The 19,439-nt window shown below is 35.5% G+C and overlaps 1 protein-coding gene and 1 pseudogene across 2 annotated transcripts; one reads left to right on the forward strand and one right to left on the reverse strand.

The window, feature by feature from the left end:
• The first annotated feature begins 1,083 nt into the window (after window positions 1–1,083).
• On the forward strand, window positions 1,084–1,182 carry LOC141593420 (small nucleolar RNA snoR8a; annotated as a pseudogene).
• A 317-nt stretch (window positions 1,183–1,499) lies between these two features.
• LOC141591729 (uncharacterized) lies at window positions 1,500–8,474 on the reverse strand. Of its 2 annotated transcripts, XM_074412162.1 has the most exons (11): window positions 7,991–8,474; window positions 6,721–6,884; window positions 5,982–6,204; window positions 5,766–5,904; window positions 5,313–5,519; window positions 4,551–4,685; window positions 4,275–4,403; window positions 3,453–3,868; window positions 2,880–3,096; window positions 2,533–2,726; window positions 1,500–2,280 (listed from the first exon to the last, which is right to left on the reverse strand). In XM_074412162.1, exons 1-11 carry the CDS (start codon window positions 8,362–8,364, stop codon window positions 2,076–2,078), a joined length of 2,403 nt encoding a protein of 800 aa, XP_074268263.1. In that variant the 5' UTR covers window positions 8,365–8,474; the 3' UTR covers window positions 1,500–2,075. The 2 variants fall into 2 exon arrangements, with proteins under 2 accessions (XP_074268263.1, XP_074268264.1); XM_074412163.1 differs by lacking the exon at window positions 5,313–5,519.
• Window positions 8,475–19,439: the final 10,965 nt, after the last annotated feature.

Below are 19,439 nucleotides of genomic sequence, written 5' to 3' on the forward strand. Positions count from 1 at the left end.
GGCAACTCGCAGATACATTTGTTATACGATAAAGTAAATTAATTTACTATGTTAAGCTCGATAAATCAATAATAAATAATTTGCATAATAAAATCCTCATAGTATACTCCATCCACTTCGGTTTTGATTAATAGTTTATGTTTCATTAATTGAATTTTCCTGTCAATAAAGTAACCGTAAATGATTGATTGTAACAGAAGTAATAAGAAATTGTGTAAAACAAACTTGTCCAATAAAAGAATGAAATACGTATATTTTAATAAATACTCTATATATTTTGATTACAAAAATCAATGTGCTATTGAACCGGTAAATTAGCTACAAAACCAAATTGAGTAGGACTATCAGCTACAAAGCGTCTTGCTTGTGACGGGTATATTTCGTCACAAGCTGAAGACGGGGTAAAATGTGACTCATTTAGGACGAAAATGTAACCATTTTACCTACAAAGTTAACAGAACAATTTTCTAAGCTATAATAATTTGTCATTAAAATGATCACATTTTGTCGTTAAAATGGCAACATTTGGCCCGTCTTCAGCTGGTGACGAAAAATGCCCATCTTCAATGACTAACATTTGATGGGCGAAGGCGTGAATCTCAAAGCCCATTATACACACCAAAAATAGTCAAAACCCTACTCCCACTCTGCGTCTCTCTTTCTCTCTTTAATCGGCCTCCATCAAGAATTTCATCTCCTCCATCCATCATAAATCATAAATATCTTTTAAAGTTCAAATTACTTTTTGATTTGATTAAATCTAATCATCTTATTCACACATTCACATCTACATCTATGTCGATGAACTTAATCAGATCTACCTACTATAATACTTGTCGACAACGTGGTTGGTGCACTGTACCGTTCCTCAAATTAGCCAAGAGTAAGAGGATAGATGATTTTTTTTTACTTTGAGTATATTATTTGATTAATAAAATAATTTTTTTTTTCAAAAAAAATGTTTGATTTTGTGTTTATATTTTAAAGCAAGTATTGCATGTTGTTTTATGAGTACTCGTTGTTATATCTTGATTTTATTAAAAAAAAATCAATGGTGATTGTTTATACTTTATTTTGGGTGTAAATATAGCGATGATTAGAGAATTTTTTTCATTCTGAAATTAGCTATCCTCTTACTCTTGGCATGAGAGACTCCTTATACAGCCATAAAATTTGAGCTTTTTTACCCCCAATTAATTTGTTTTTTTTTTGTTTGTGTTAAATTACTTTATTTCTATATTATTTAATGTAATTAATGATTTTTATTACTCCGTATTTCAATTTTCTGGGCATTCAATGATTAATAATTAAATTTACCGAAGTTCTAAATGCTGCAATTTTTTGTGGTATGATATATTCTTAGTTTAACTATATAGTATTATTTATTAATGATATGAAACCATGATATAATAATACGTTGGAGAAATTAACAATGAAATGCAATTAATTGGGTAAATGAAACGTGGGTTCCCAATTGAAATAAAAGTTTTTTCCCTTCCTGAAAATAAGGAGCCAATCACAATCCTCTAATTGCTTTAGCTTTTATAGATAGAGGATTCTCAGAAGCCACTTGTACAAATTGCAATGTGAATTGGACTTTTACAGGCCGTTCCCTCAACCCGTCTTATATTCTACAATAGGACGATACTATGTGTGTGTTTGGCCTAGTTTATAAGTGTTTTTGGGACTCAAAAACACTTTTTGACCAAACACATCGTTTTCTAAAAGTTAAATAAAAATTCTAAAAAGCTAAAAATACATATTTTTGCCCATAGAAATAGAAGCAACTATTTATTGTTTCTGCTTTTGAAAAACACTTTTGAAAAATTAAGCTTGAAAAACAAAAACGCATTTGTGAGAATCGAGGCCAAACATGCTCTATAAGAGAGTTATGATTTTTATAAGGGTGGCTCAAATATGGTCTACAAGACTACCATATTTAGAGGATGGACATATTTAACCCCGAGGACCGGCCTGTTACACCGCGCACATACATCGAGGATCATGTAGAATTAGTCCCGGAATGAAGCGGGGTCTATCTAGTTGAACAAAATTTCGTATTTGTAGACACGAGACTAATGCCTGGAGCTATCAAGGAGGCCCATGACCTTCAATAAAAATGCATATTCATATGCCTTTTCCTTAGAGTGGCCAGACCGCCCACCTTCCCCAAAATGCCCTCCTTTCATTTCCGTCTTTAAGATAACTGACCGAGAACAAGTTGTACATGTTGTTTCTCGTACTTTAGCCACCCATTTTGCGGCTTCCCAAACTCCAACCCTGAAGTTACCACATCATCCATGGACTCGTAAGTTCGGAGGTTTTAGGTTTAAGACTCTAGGAGTTACTCCATTTGCTCCAACCAGTAATTTATGTTTGCTATGCAAGTGAACCAGTGAGTTTAACCGTCATTCTCAACCACAGAGACATATGCTTAAAAACAAACATAAATTATTGGCTGGGACGGACAAGAAATATGGGCCGGGGGGCTCGAGACGTGTATTTAAATGCGATATATAACAAAAAGTTTACCTCGTGTCGTTAAATGCAGCAGTGACGAGCATAGCCGGATAGCAAGAACCCTGATTTATGTTGTCATAAGGAGAATACTTCATAAGAGACTCAAATTCGGCTTTGATTTTAGGGTTACCAAACTCTTCATGGTCCAATATAGTTAACGGCAAGCTTTCATCCATCAAAGTGTTGCATATATCAAGAAAGGGGACCTGATAAACAATATTAACAGGACGATCAAACAATATTTTTAAGGATTGATATCACAGAAACACGAAGAAACACTCGATAAAGGGAAAGTTTGTTGAACCCTTGGATACATATCTAGAATAGAAAGGCGGTCATATGGAATAATGCAACAGTACCTTCAAAATAGCAGCAGAGAAGAGAGCAGGGTGAGAATTGATAGCCGCCCCCACGAGAAGAGACCCTGCACTGTATCCGATGGCAGCTAGCCTATCTTTTCGAGCATAACCCTTGTTAACCAAGTACTTGGCACAAAAAACATAATCATACACAGAATTCATCTTATTGGCTCTGCTTCCTTGTTGATGCCATGAGGGATCACTACCACCTCCACCTCTGCTCAGCCGAGACATATGGATTTCAGTTTTGCTTTTACTTGCTAGAACCTCAAAACGGAGCAGCATTCAATAAAATAGATCAGCAAGGAGAAAGACGAAGAGATTGGTCTCCTGTCACTCTTTTTGGGATTTTCTAGGTTGTACCTCATTTTTCTATTTTATAATGTACTTTCCGTTTTAGAAATTCATCAAATGTATTCCTAAACTCAACCGACTGTACCTAAACGTAACTACGTACTCTACTCTCTCTTTTAACAATAGTTAGAGTCACTGCCAAAGGATTATTCAATTTTTTTACCGAGTCATGAGCTTAATCAGCTGATAGTTACAAAATACAGTAACCGGAGGACTAACCTCACATCTGCAAAAGCCAATACCCATCCACGTTCAAGTAAGCTGAGGCGATCTGCACACCAACATTTCTCCAGGACTTCTCCATAAGCCCCATAGGCTTCCAGAAGGCCAGGAAACTGTTCCTTAGGCTTTCTATCTTTGGAGTATACTATAGTTAACGGAACCTTTGTACCATCATGAGAAACGACCTCATGTGTTTCACACGCATAGCTAGAAGAAAAATCTTTCCAACTCTGCAGTCCTTCAAAAGATTGATCGTGTCTATGCTTGTCATTTTCAACTTTCGGAAGTTTACCATTGATTTCATGATTTCGGGTATTAGTATGCACGTTTCTGGTAGCCTGCACTACCTCTTCTTGGTGTATGACGGAAAATGTCCTTTTAGACATGTCATACTCAACTACTAAATCTGGCATCTGTAATATAACCCAAAGTAGATCTCCATTATAAACAAGTATTTCAGAAGAAACTTAGGAGTGAAGCTACTTGAGCTAGAGCAATAAATGGTTACGTAAATTTCACAGCATTGAACATGAAGTCATTCTAGTTAATTCCAATACAAAGTAACAACATGGATGATGCCGGATTTATTTCTAATACCCCTCCAAAACTTGTCAATGCAACAAAGTATATGTTTAGGTAGAAACAAATTCAATAAAAATCAGTGGCATCCTTTTAAATACTTTTATTGAGATTGAGAGAGGGAAAAATTAATCTCTTTGACACCGCCAACATATTCAAAACTTATGTAGCGCCACTAATGCACAGGTCAGCGAAAATTCACGACTTTCATATATAAATGAGAAAATTTTGAGGCCTTACCACTGGAGAGGAAAGCACTGCACGGTATGCCGAGGTCAAGTAATCATGATTGGATCCTGGGGCAGTTCGGCATACATCAGAGGGCACAGGGAAAATCCATGGGTTTAAATGTTTGATCTCCATGACGTTCTGTAAAGGATAGGAGTATCAGCTTGGACAAGTCTCACAATATATCAAAGGTATTTATCGAACAAATGATCAAATGCCGAGGATTCCCGCCTCTCCTTTATCCTGAAGAAAATACCCAAATTAACTTTGTGTTTTTCAAGAAACTACCTTGCATTTGGCAACAATAGGAAGATTGATTGAACACATCACAGAAGAACCCTCCCTCTCAAGAAAGAGGACAAGGTATTTATCGAACATGTCCATATCCTGCAAGTTGGTGCCTTCACTAGGAAGTATGATACTCTGGCCACAGAAAATTAATTAGCATAATTAGTTTTTGTTAAATAAGAATAGAGATGTAATAGTACAAATAGCCAGTCCGACAAAATCCAAATCAGACAATCACAAAAGGGTCTGATTTTGAGTATGGGTATTGCAAACATAACCTAGGTCATATAAGTAAACCTTCTAAATCTAGCCCTCACTTGTAAGTAATGATCTAATATCTCAGTCATCTAACACTTAGATAATAAAGTACTCCGTATCAAGTTATAATAAATCGCATGAGCAATCCCCTTATCAAGGTCATCCAAGTCATTTTTCTCGAGTGAGTCGCATAGGTGACCATGTCTCCTAAATTTGCGGTCTTTGGAGTATTGTCTTATGGTCTCTCTTTTATTTTATTTGTACACTTATCCTTGTAAAACCTGAAATAATTTTAGGACTAAGTAGTTGTTGAAGCTCATTATTAAATGTCATAGGATTTTATGCATCCATAGAATATCCATCTCCTTAATGACTCATTTCATTTGCAAGTTCTATATCCTAGGTATCTGAGATACCAAAATTAAAATCCGTCTATCCATCACATAAGTAGAAAAATGTCGTTTGTAGGAGGCTAACTTGAAACACTTGGATGAAAAAAAGGACCTGCCAATTTTTAGAATCTATATCTTCAACTCTGCAAATACCCATGTAAAAGTTTTCACGTGGTAGCATTCCAACTTCGGTTGAAGGATTATTTGTAAGAACATAGAAAAAACCTTGATGGTGTTCCAGAAAAAATTGCACACCATCTATTCGCTTGTGCACTCGTCTGAGACTATTAAGTGGACTGATAGCATCTAAGACAAAGACCTGTGAGAAATGAAAAAGAAAGTAAACTACAAATTACGGCTCACAGCATACTAGTACCTCAATATATATGGTCAACATACATCAACTTTGACCATTAAGTGAAGTATAAATGAAGACATAATGTAGAAGTTTTTATGTTCAATTTATCAAAACAACTTAAGTATCGTATATCATGTACTCGATGTCGTTTGACCATCAAAGTCATACAGGGATAATATGAGTGCAATAGAGGGATGTTAACTTCACCTCTGATGAAGTCCTTGAATTAGAGTTGATGGTAATAAACTTGCCATCCTTGGTAGAAGTGATGTCCACACAAAACCTAGAATCGTCTTCTGTAAATATTACTGTATCAACATCTGATCCCAGATTTTTACAATGTACCCTGGCCATATATGAGGACATCAAACATCCCACTTATAACAAAAAACACCAACAAGAAGAATGGCTAGATAAAGTTACCTGTATGGCCTCTGATTATCATCACAAACCGTGTAGAAAATAACAGAACTATCTTGAGACCATGCCAAACTGACAACTGAATCAGCTTTGATGTCTGAGAGAACATGACCATCCCTGAGGTCCTTGATCTGAAGGAAGAAGCACTCAGAACCGTTTATATCAAGTGTATATGCCAGGAAGTTGTGGTCATGTGAGATTCGACATGTACCCACGTGAACATAACCTAAAATATGAAAGGAATCAACACAATGGATAAAAGGTATAAAAACCATGACAAAGGGGTTGCTTGGATATAATCGTAAGTGGGAAGAGGAGGGGAAGAGATGGAGGAGGACATAAACGGAAGGAGGAAGGAGGAGGAATGAAAATCATACTTCGGGACTGGCAAAATGAATATCTAGATAAGTAAGCTCTGCTACCCAGTTACTAAACCTTCAGTTTCTAGAAATCTTAATGAGTTCCATAAATAAGAAATATGGGGTACGAATCTAAATAGTTGTCATTCCAGCTTTAGTGACCTTACGAGTCTACGACTGTGGAAAACAACAAGCTCAATAATACACAGCTTGACTAGTTAAATACTGGGAGTGCAGCATGTGGATCAACGGGTAATTCTTCAATGTTTACATCATTTCTAACTCCTTCCTTCAGTAAATTAGTTCAGAAGCGGAACTTGGGTTCATAACCAATTAGCCAACAAAAGGCATCTCTTGCCTGAAATCAAAGGTAAAAATATTACCATATTTCTCCGCGATTTCATTCCAGTCTAGCAACATTTCCTCCTTCCTGAAAGCTTTTTTGATGAGAGAAAACAAACTTCCTAATCCTGCAGATCCTTCAGTCGCCAATCTTCTACAAAGAACAGGGTACTCTTTTCCTTCTGGGATGTACTGATAGTAAAGCCTATGACAAACGTCAACAAGTCATATATAATGTGAAAACTACTTTTCTGTTTAAAAAACAGTTTCTGCAAATATGCAATGTCGTAGGCAGATAGAACATAGGAGAACAGATCTTGAGATGCATGCTAAGCCGTCCATTTTTAACATCAGTAACTCAAAACATATTCTTTTGGATTTAAAACCGGATGGACTAAATCAATCTGGATAGTAAGACCTTATGGTTTCTTTTCCAGTAAAATCACAGATGACAAATGCTAATCCTGGTTTCGGCTATAGACCACTAGAAGCCAACCTTTCTGTGAATGAAAGCATATTTATAGGCACTTGGTTGACATTAATGAGATAAATGCCTGTGGTGCATTCTAAACAGCTCAATAACTCAGATCAGCTGCAGCAACCGAATAATATGACTACATTTCTATCATCTCATCCTCATACCATAAGATAAGTCCATATCAAAATATAATTTGTAATCACGTCATAACGCAAAGACAAGTAGTTCTCATGAATACTACTTTGCCGTTAAAAAAACAATTTGCAGCAAGCATGAACTGCTGTAGGCTGATAGGACATCAGAAATGGACTCAATAACTCAAAACGTAAATTAATCGTTTGGATTTGAAATGAAACTGGTGTAGGCTGATAGGACAGACGTTCATCCTGGTTTCGGTTATAAGCCACTAGAATACAACCTCTCTGTCGAAGAGAAGCGACAGACTTACAAAACAATGTCCCATCTTTAAGCGAAAGCATATTCATAGGCAGTTGGCTAAATTTAACAAGATGGATGCTAAGGTGCATTCTAAACAGTTCAATAACCGAGATCAGTTGCAGCAAACCAAGAATATCGCTACATTTCTACATTTCTATCATCTAATTCTCATACCATAAGACGAGTCCATTTCAGAAGACCATGGAATCCGGATATAAGGCTCTCACCTAAATTGAGCTATATAATACCAAAACCCTAACTAAACACAATCATCCCATTAACACAAAAACACCATTAATCAAAAGGCCAACAAAAACACAATCATCACATTTCATAACAAAAGCACAACAGAACATGAAACCGAACCGAAACGCGTACAGAAGAATTAAGCTCACCAAGGTCCCCAACGTTCAGGAGGAGTCTGAATCTTAGAAGGAAGACGAGAACCCATCTCAAAGAACAAGTCTTTCTGCAACTTTACAGTGTCAGCCATGAAAGCATCAGCATAAGAATTCTCAAGCTGAAGATATGAACTAAAATCTGGGTCATTAATGTTGGACATCCAATGATATGGATCATCCCAAACACACCCATGAACATTGAGCTTGAAAGGAAGCTTCTTTGGGATTGGTGGGTTTATTGAAGGAGTTGAAAAGATTGGACATTTATGGGAAGAAATTGTAGAAAATGTTAGAGAAATTGTACCAAGAAATTTGGGGATTTTTGTGGGTTTGATTGATTTTGAGAGAAGGTTGAATATGATGGACATTTGATAATTTTGGGTGCAAATCTTTGAAATTTGATTTCCCTAATTTTGATTTTGATGGGTTTGCTTTGCACTGCAGCTACTGATTGTGGAACAATGGTGGGGTTTACGGGAGGTTTATTGTGCAGCTGTGTTTTCTTTGGTTATTTAAGGAGAATACTCCAATTTATTGGGTGCTTCTCAAAATACTACAATCAACATTTTAACTAGAATTGCATTGTTTATAGAAATCAGAAATGAGTATGAATATCTTTCTTATCTTCATTTCTCATCTCATTCTATAGAATTTTTTTTTGTATCTTTCTCCAGAAACTTTATTCTTTCTAACTTCTTGATTTTTACCCTTTTAAGATCCGACTTTATTTGCTCTTCAATTTAGCCTAGGAGAACTTATTTAGTCATTTATCTTAAAAATGAAGGTCTAAATCAAGAAGGGAAGAAGTTTCATAGAACATTCTTTGAGTTTATTTTCATGTTTTGATTATATCGAAACAATGAACTATGTTAATTTTTGTGTTTAGAGTATTTGTTTTGCTTTGATCTATCACTATACAAAGGGATTTGTGTAGTACTGTAGTGTTTCGAAGGTAGAGATGAATAGCATGATGAACAACTTTCTATAAGGGTCGGTGTTGATTACTGAATTGATGCTCAACTAGTTTAGCTCCCGTGCAATGTATGCACGGTATATATAGAGTTTTACTTTTTTTAGTGTATTATATTTATGAAATTTAAATTAACTAATCTTTTTTTTTTTTACGTTTCTCGTCGTTATATTTTGATTTGAAAAATCAAAGTCAAAATCGTATTAATCATGAAATGAGTATTTCAATGAAAGTTTTTCCTATTAGTGAGAGATTAATGGTGTCATTTATAAAATTTTATTGATAATATATTTTTAGCCGCAACTTTTTATCCTAGAAAATCAATGATTTTTTTTCGTATGATTCTTTAAACAGAAAAAAATCCTTTTTATATTATAAAAAGATTGGAGATAATTTTGTGTAGAATGTAAAATACTAAATGACACGAATATCACAAATAGGATTATAAATATGAAAGATTATGTGTATTATAGCCCACCATAGTTATAAATATGCTAAAAATAACTAAACTTTATTTTAGGAAACATGTTTAGGCGGGAAAATTTGAAGTTTCGCCTATTCATTTAGTAAATAGGGGATTGCTCATAGATCATTTTTCTCTACTTTTGGGGATTAGTTTTTGTTTCTGTAATTTTTTTCTTTTGGGCTTTAAAAGTTTTCGACTTTTGTTTGAGAGTCTTGTTTTTGCCCTTGTTATCTTGGTTTATTTATGGTAATTTGAAAGCCCTTATCTTTCTTTTACCGCTCTCATCCGCAATGATGTTATAGGTTAATTTCGATTAACCTAGTTTCCTTACCTCATCAAAAAAAAAAATACATTTTAACTAGAATTATAACCAACAAGTACACTCATCAATCATTCCCTTATACTAAAATAATAATAAAACTCCAAAATTTTCCCGCCTAAATGAATTTGGCTATAATTGAGCTTTCATTATCACTGCGGTGTTGGAAGTTGCGGGTGTGATCGTGAAGCCATCTGGGGAGATGGCTTCACCCCTTTGTATCGCCTCTTGTGACTCCCGTCACAAGGGGATGTGCACATTAATAATCTGAGTTCGCTCGTTGCGATGAGCGGGACTTTTGATGTTCATTGATGCGGTCTGACAGTGGGTTACCTGTTGCGATGGGAACAAGGCTACTAGTTGCGATGAGAGTCAATGGTGTCCGCGTTGCGGTTCGGACACAGGTTAATATGGAGTTTGGGTGATGATGGATCGATTGGAGATGTTTGTGTGATTCATTATGTGAAATTCTATCTCTGTTCTTGTGATTATTTGTATAACTGTTACTGACCTTGATTATGTTTTCAAAACTGTGCTGAACTATTTGATATTTCCGCAAATGGGGAGCAGTGAGTTCTAGCAGGTGTTGATATGCATAGCTTGTGTGCGGGATGGCTGGGCATCGGTCGAGAGTATCACATAATAGTAGCTTCCGCTGAGCTTAAATGACATTTGTTTTACATTTCAGTATGTTGTATCTGGATTGGTTGTAACCGTATTGCCTTTCCTTTCTGATAAGAAATTCTTAAATGTTTCTTTGTGGTTCATTTGGTATGTAGTTCTCCGGCAATCGAGATGGTAACTCCCTTATTTGCTATGGAAAGTCTTGCTAGAGGCTCATTGGTAAATTGGGAGTGTTACAATGTAAGCATCAGCTTTAATTTTTTTTCTAATAAATTTGTTATCATGTGTAATTTATTTCTATTAAGTTTGCCATATAAGTTTGATATTAAAATTGACATATTTAATAGTGTACATATCGGACATATTTGACAAAAAAAAGAGACAACTACTTAATAGTGACAAATTTTATTTTATTATAGGTTTAATGTATATGACAAAAATTGTATAGCTAAATGATAGTTATTATTTAGTATAATTACATTGATTATTTAAGTTAAATGTAATTAATTTTGTACTAATTAGAGTGAGCAAACATTAAAACATCTAATTAAATTGTTGAATGATAGTGGGTCCTTCAATTTAGGAAAACCAAAAAGTTCTTTGAATTGTTGACTTCCAACGACAAAGCGACACCTTAGTTGTTGTTACTTTAATAAAGAGGATAACCTAGCCAATGCAATTCATTAAGTAAGATTTAACATTCAAGTTCAACATTTAACAAGTCGAGCTATCACATTGAAATTAACAATTTTGAATAGACTAAGTTACATAAATCAATTTTTATGAAGAAAGAAACTAAATTTACTTATAAGCAACAATAAACCCATTTTGTTCGGAAACATTGAAATGTACTCCCCTTACTTTTGTAGTTCTACTGGCAAGAGCCAATGTAGCTTCCCATTGTGTTTTTTGCGTGTATGAGGGCATGTATTACTCAGACCTTTGCATTAATCGATGTCAAAAACATGGAAAAAGACGTCATTAGATTTTAGTAGGATAAAAAAAATGTTTTGGTCTTCCAACAGATTGTGAATAAACATAAATAAAACATGGACTATATGCATATGTAATATCGATTAGTGTATTATAATGTCACTTGCCGAGTCGAGTTATTGAATCGGATAATTCTTATCACAATGAGTACCATATGTGGACATGTATACACATCAACCATAATTAGTAAGAATTTCGACCCGAACATCATATACTCGGTTTAAACTCACCCAATTTAAAACGGCAACCTTAAACTAGCTCTTACAATCGTTCTTTACATTTGCCTTTAAATAAACCAACACGTTTCTTACAACAAAGTATTTGTGACCCTAAATTGAAACACTACCAATTCAATTTGCAGTAGTCTCGTACAATAATAAACATGCATATAAATGAATAATATCATAGCTCAATAATACTCGTTTCTTTCTAGGAAAAACAATAAAATTACTACTACATACACATGATTTATATGGACCGTGAAATTTTGTTCGTCGCACAAAATTTACCTTGAAATGCACCATTTTTCATAATATTCTTGTATAGCTCATTAAATCCATCATAAAGAAAGACAAGTTTTTAAAATTTCTTATAATAAAAATTTCAAAATTTTGTGAATGTAGAGCAAAGCCATAAATTACCTAAAATTCCCCTTTATCTTACCCTTGGACTTGTATATAAATTTCTAATCAACTCTTAATTTATTCTAATGATACACTTTGATAATTTTAAATCATAAGAGTTTTTGTAATAGTTTCATATTTGAATATATGTAAACATGACACAAATACCTCTTTATAAATAAACATGTACTTATAAAATAACCAAAAAAAATTAAGGCTAAGATGGTTAAATCTTCATAGTTAGAGTTTAGAGGTCGAGGGTTCGAGATAGTCTCACACATTACGATGTGTATTATTTTCATTTTAAATAAAAAAAAACGTCAAAAGTTAGAATGCGCATACACAGTCACACAGGATTGAACCGACAACCTTTCAACTAGATTGAAACTAGTTTTATACCCGTGCACAAAAATGCACGGGTTACTTTTAGAATTTTAATTTTCAAAATGAGTTTAATTAATGTGAATATAATTAGACGTAATATTCGCAAGTAATAATGAATAATATGATGTATAATTAGGTATAATATAATAATTTAAAATAATAATAATAGTAATAACAACAACAACAACAACAACAATAAAAGTAATTATTTCAATTCTACAATAAACTAAATTGCTCATTGTGTCCCATTATGTAACAATATTTCAATTCTACAATAAACTAAATTACCCATTATGTAACAATCCCATTATATAACAATAGTATCAGCATTTCTTGCGTAAAACAGTTGTACCCATGTTTTTAAAAAAAAGTGACTATTGTATGGTAATTAGTGATCATTTTAAAATAAACAGTGACCACTTTGAATAAAAATGGCCAATTTTTAAGATAAACGAAGGTATCTTATTCTCCTTTCACGACTTACCTACATTCCGCTTCACCTCACCGATTCACATTCATCCCTTTAAACCCTGTCTCAATTACATTTAGCTTAAATATCTCCGCTATTCTTAATCGGCAGTCAAACTTGTATTTTACTTACGACTAAATTAGTGATTTGTAGTCTTTAAAATTGAAATAAAATGTGTTGGAAAAAAAATTACATCATTTATATGTACTATATATAATATATAATATATAATATATGTATATATATTTCATACTTCCTCCTTTTTTTTTTATTCTTCAACAGTTACATGTGAGAAATATTTTATTCAAGTATGAACACAAATAAAGTAATTTTATTGAGATGTGAAGATAAAAACTTTCGTATAAGCAAAAGAAAAATAAAGGAATAGGTACCTCTTACGTGTTGTCAAGCAAAGACAACGCTTGCTCAACGTCAACATAAGAGCCGGTAGGAAGTTAATATAATTCAACGTACATCATCTATACGCTCTCATATACGGAGTATATATATGAGTTGTGGTTTTCTTTAGAAAGAAATGAGTAAATATAATTCTATAGTATTATATTATTATTCATTTATTAGGACGTTTATTGTGCGGGGCTACAAATTTTGTGGTTTTCTTTAGAAAAAAATGAGTAAATATAATTCTATAGTATTCTATTATTATTCATTATTGTTGTGCGATTAATCAGGAATGTTTATCCCATAAGATATCTAAGTATCATCAGTTGTTCATTATTATTTGATTTTTTTATGATTATGATATTTGTATGGCAGTCCTTGGATTAGCATACGGAACCCTCTTATTTGTTGTGGGTGGGTATTGGATTTTCATTGCGACCAAGAGGAGAAGGCAAGCAATTGAAAAAACCAAAAACTTTAAGAGGGATGGTGGATTGCTACTTGAACAACAAATCTCATCTAGTGACGGGACGATTGAACGAACCCGAGTGTTCACCCAAGCCGAATTAGACAAAGCTACTGAAGAATTCAGTGATGATAGAATTCTAGGTCAAGGGGGTCAAGGTGTTGTGTATAAAAGGATGAGGACGGATGGAAATGTGGTGGCAATTAAGACGTCTAAGACAGTTAGCCTAAATAGCGCAGCCGAGTTCATTAATGAACTTGTGCTATTGTCCCAACTGAACCACATGAGCATTGTCAAGCTCCTGGGGTGCTGTTTAGAAACTGAAACTCCAATCTTAGTATATGAATTTGTTCCCAACGTACTCTGTCAAGATTATTATATGAACCAAGTGATGATCTCGAACTGACGTGGAAAAATGCGTCTCCATATTGCCATCGATGTCGCAGGGACGTTCTCTTATTTACATACGTCGTCATCAACCCCAATATTGCATCGAGATGTAGTAAAAACTGAAAATATCTTACTCGATACCAAATATCGGGCCAAGTTGTCTGATTTTGGCATATCCCGATCATTTGGAATTGATCAATCTCACATAACTACCACTACTATTCAAGGAACTTTTGGGTATTTAGATCCTGTAGCTCGCGGGGCATAGATGGGCGTTGTCATCACCGAGTCGTCATGGTTTTTTAGCCGGCATTGGATCACCTTATGACTTTTGTTTCATTTGTTCTTTTGGAGTTGTTTTTGAGACTTGTAAACTTTATCACATTCTTTTATTTAAGTTTATTTCTCTATTGTTACTATGATGCGTACTACCTCGGGCAGCCGAGATGGTAGCACCTTTATATGATAAGGTGGTCCTTGGTAAGACACTTTGGTATATGTAGGTGTTACATAGGCCCACTAGTGAAATATTTGGTAGACAACATGGGAAACACATACAATAAGTCAATACAAATACATAATCCAACATGTAAATAACAAATACTGACAATCATATTTATAAAATAAGCTTTAAGACAAGATAAAAAAAAAAATCAAAACCTTCCTCAAACAACTTTCAAACTTTCTTACTTTACTTTCTTTGCTTGCTAAACTTCACTTATTAACTTTGCTTTGCTTTGGTATCCGAAAAGAGTATCAATGTATAGAAGGTTTCAGGAAGCCATTGCCGGAGTGACAAGCCTTCCCCAACTATATACTAAACTGGCCATAGATCCCGAGTGTGCACACCCCTCACATTGACTAACCCATAGGAGGAGGAAAAATGACGAGGCACCAACTCTAATAAGTATGGGTCCCCAAGGCATCTTGATATAAGGTAAAGTCCGCCACAGACATATACCCCTCTATTCCATCTCCATAAAACAACTTTTAAAATATCTCAATAATCGGCTAGACCCAAATATGTCGAACCACAACTCCAATAATCAACCACAAAAATAACTTGGAAACATACTTCATAAAACTTCATAAATCATGTTTATCAAGACAATTAGAAAACATTCTTGAAAACAATTCAAAACTAACCATTTCCATCCATAATCAAACATTGTCATACATATTCATATTGAGTAAGTTTGGGAACTTACCGATAGCTCAGCAAAACTCCAAACAAGCACTCTTAAAATTCCACTTCCTCGAAGGCACAATTTATAACATAATATAACCAAACTCGTATCAACACGAGTCCTTAAGCAACCTATGCAAACCTAAGCCATGACCATGCTCTAATGCAAATCCTAACATGCACTAATCACGTCCTAACTTATTTAATGATCATGTACTAATCATAATCCTAATTTTGAAAGATTAAAAGTCTTAACTTTACAGAATTTCAGCACTGCACAGTTTCACTGTAAAATCAATAACTAATTCTAGAAAAATCCTATTGACGCAAGGCCAATTGGGTTGGAACCCTAAGACTCTCATCTAAAAACGCTATTAGGGATTTCCATTATCAAAATATATGAAGTTATTAAGGTTTAACAGACAGATTACAGAAGACTGGCGAATTATGACTCATAAAAAAGTATCGATCTCTAAAACAAGTTTAACAAATCTTCTTCGAGTGAAACCAAATTTGAACATCATCTAGACTCTCTAAATTTAATGTCACAAAAAGTCAAAAAGACCAAACACTGTTTTCGAGGGAAGCCCCCATAGTCTCTTCCGTCGACTAACTACCCCGAGCACTATGTTATAGAGTATGAGTGTATGACAACAAGATTTCGCTGCCGCAAACAACGCATGAAAAATAGAAGAACTAAGAACAACATGCCTTCAATTTTCTTCGTCGAGCAGTAGCAGAACAAATATCATTGGAAAATCAAAGACCACAAGCGGGTGAATTTTTAGATCGAGTCCAAGCTAAGATTGGAAAAATAAGCAGCGATACTTCATTTTAAAGTGATTATTTGTCATAAGGAGAAGCAATGAGACATGATATGGGATAAAATAGGACGAATGATTTGCATTGGTAATAAAACGTGATTCTAAGTCATGAGCTTAGTGCTAATAACAAGAAAGAAGAAGCAATAAGTCAACACTTTCAATCCAAAGGAAGAAGCAATATTGTAATAGGAAATAAATATAATTGTTGAGCCTCAACCATCACCTTATAATAAGAATAAATATAATAGCTGGGTGATATGTGTTTATTTGGTCATAATTCTCCCTTCTTTTCTATGCATTCCCATTACTTGCATTTTGTTTCCCTATTTCTCGTTCTATGAATTTGTGTCTCATGTTGTAGGATTTGAGACAGAAAGGAAGAAATGGGAGCGATGTAACACCCCGGCTCAAACCGGGTCGGGAGCGGATACTTATGATAGGTCAACAGGCTGTATACATAGCCCACATATCAACACGGGTCCTTTATAGCGCATTTTGTCCTCACTCATGCGTATCCCGAAAACAATCCCAGGAGGTCACCCATCCTAAGACTACTCCTAGCCAAGCACGCTTAACTATGAAGTTCTTTTGCATGGATGATCATAAAAGAAAGTGCACTTTGTTGATATGAGTAGTACTTTCAATCCCTTTAAGCACTAGTCATTTAAGCTTATCTATGAACCTCTTCAATTATTTTGGGAGTGTTACAAGCGAAGTAGGTCGTTTTGAAGATTGCATAGGAAAGAAGAGGAGAAGAAGCCGAGAAGAGGGTCCCAGCAGCCTGTCTACCGGCTGGGCATCCACCCCTACGAGCCAAGGGAAGAAAAGAAGCAGGGGACTCCCAGCCAGGTAGGGCACCGGCAGCCGGCAGCCCGACCGTGCACACCTGATGACTTCGGAGATTGGAAGAAATATATAGAAGACTCCCACCCGGGGAGTGATGCGTGTATTTTATATAAGGTTTTTACCTCATTTTTACACGCATTTTTGTACTATTTATGTAGCATCTGGCTACAAATACCCCCGAATATCCTACTTTGGTTCGTTTTATGTAAATTGCAGGAATAAACCAAAGAGGAGCTAAATCGAGCCTAAACCCGTCCCATTTGCATGCATTTATGGAGCACAAGGAGCCGGAGCTTGGAATTTATCACTTTGAAGACGCGCGAGCTAGTTTCGGAAGGTGTTTAGTGCCTAAACGTACCAAAATAGCTCGACCGAGTAGATTTTCTACTCGATCGAATGCTTTATTTACTGAGGTTACTCGATCGAGCAGATCGAGTAGTCAATCGAGAAGACTTTGCAAGGAGTACTCGATCGAGTGGTTTCATTCTACTCGATCGAACGGTTTGATGCTTAGTCACTCGATCGAGTGGTTTATTTCCACTCGATCGAGTGGTTTTACCCGGATTAGACTATTTTCCGCCTAATTTCGTATGGGCTTTTGTAATTAGTCCATAGATTAGGTTTAGGAGAGAATTTTCGTATGTTAAAAGAACACAAAAAACTGCGTAACTCCTCTCATTCACTTTCACTCTATCTTTCCTACTGTTCTTGGATTTTACTCTCTTTTATACTTTGCTACTCAGATTCGGAACTTATATTTGGTATTATTATTCTTCTTTAATCCTTTAATCTTTATTATTGTTTTGCTATTTTCTCCTTATTACTTTCATCATTGCTCTATTCATTCTCTATTAGTTTTGTTAGTATGTTTAATTTCAATTATCCGTATGTTATTATTGTTAACTCGATAATGATGCATAGCTAATCCCCTTTTGCTAAGAGTAAGGGGATCCATGTTATTGAAGGGATAGTAATCGATTTATTAGGTTAATGCTGGTATAGTCTTTGTTGTTAATTGCTGCATTTATCTGTATCTGTCTAATTGAGTCGACGCAATTAGGCACTTATTTCATAGTGAACCTTGACCTGGATCGAAAGGTTGGAAAGAGCGAGACTAGTAGCGAACAATAGGGCACTATAGTTAGGGCGAGAGCTAAGCTATTTGTGCTTTAGGGCGAATTGAGACCGAAAGGAGATATTCACTGCCCCTTAGACCATATTTGCATTGACCCGAGACCTAGATTACTTGACCGAATGATTATGGTGAACCGTCTGTCTTAGCTACTTTTTCTATCTGCTTAATCCTTTTCTCAGCTTTATTCTCTTTCTTATTCTCATTAGCTTAGAACAAAACAATTAAAACCCCCCAATTTGGTTACCGAGACGAACTTAGACAAGGCTGACATTTTCCCATCTCCCCGTGGAGATCGACCCGACTTCCCTAGCTATATTAGTTAGAGCCAGTTGGTTATTTTTGATAGGTATACGACTGCCCTGTCAAATTTTGGCGCCGTTGCCGGGGAGGTGGCACAATTTTGTTGCTTTATTTAAGTTTGTTTCTCGTCTCAAGGAATTTATTCCTTGAGACTGATCTCATCTCTGCAAAGTTTTTGATTAGTTTTGCAGGTTAATTGTTTGCTTTGTAAAGTCTATTTGCCAGTATGCCTAATATAGCCAGCCATTCAGAGCCTAATGTTGATTCGCTTCCAAAAGGTTTCCTATTACCCATTACTGATCCGGGAAACTTTGGAATCCACCCATCTTACATACAGCTGGTAGAGAGAAATCTCTTTAGGGGGTACTGAAGAAGATCCATGCGGGCATATAGAGTCAATGTTTACAGAGTATTGCTCTACCATTCCTCTTCTCACTGGGGTGACATAGGACAAAGTTAAGGGAGCTCTTTTTCCCTTTTCTTTAACGATGATGCCCGGAATGGTTGAGAGATCTAGATAGGGAGGCAGGCGGTGTAACCGACTGGAGTTCCCTTGCTTTGGCCTTTTACAGGCGATATTTCCCACCGCAGCGCACCAATACCTTGAGAGCTCAGATTAGTTCTTTTGAGCAGTTACCCACTGAAGATTTGAATGGGGCTTGGACTAGGTTCAAGAAGCTTGTCCGCTCTGTGCCTCATCACGGGTTCAAACGTTGGTTCCTTTGTACTCAGTTTTATAACGGACTATATCGGAGCCAGAGAGCTATTCTTGACAGCGTAGCTAAAGGGAGATTCACGAAGAATGTTGAAGATGACCAAGGGTGGCGTCTCATTGAGGAGATGGCTATTCATGTTTCTGAATATGGAAATCCCCGAGGTAGTGAGCAAGTTAATGAGTTGGCAGCAGCTGCAGTGGAAGGTCCTAGCAAAAGTCTAGGTAATGTGGAGATTACAGAAGCTATAGGCGAGAGTGCACAGGTTTGTTCGATTACTGAGCACGTGGAGCTATGTGGTAGATGTGGCATGGAAAGGCATGACCCAATTGA

The sequence above is a fragment of the Silene latifolia genome, chromosome 7 (assembly GCF_048544455.1).
Source record: "Silene latifolia isolate original U9 population chromosome 7, ASM4854445v1, whole genome shotgun sequence".
Classification (NCBI taxonomy): Eukaryota; Viridiplantae; Streptophyta; class Magnoliopsida; order Caryophyllales; family Caryophyllaceae; genus Silene; species Silene latifolia.

Coding starts and splice junctions, on each gene's coding strand:
- LOC141591729 (XM_074412162.1), bottom strand. CDS start 8,364: ATGTCCATCATATTCAACCTTCTCTCAAAATCAATCAAACCCACAAAA. Junction 4,404..4,550: donor CTATTGTTGCCAAATGCAAG/GTAGTTTCTTGA, acceptor TATCCTTTACAG/AACGTCATGGAGATCAAACA. Junction 3,869..4,274: donor CAGTGCTTTCCTCTCCAGTG/GTAAGGCCTCAA, acceptor GTTATATTACAG/ATGCCAGATTTAGTAGTTGA.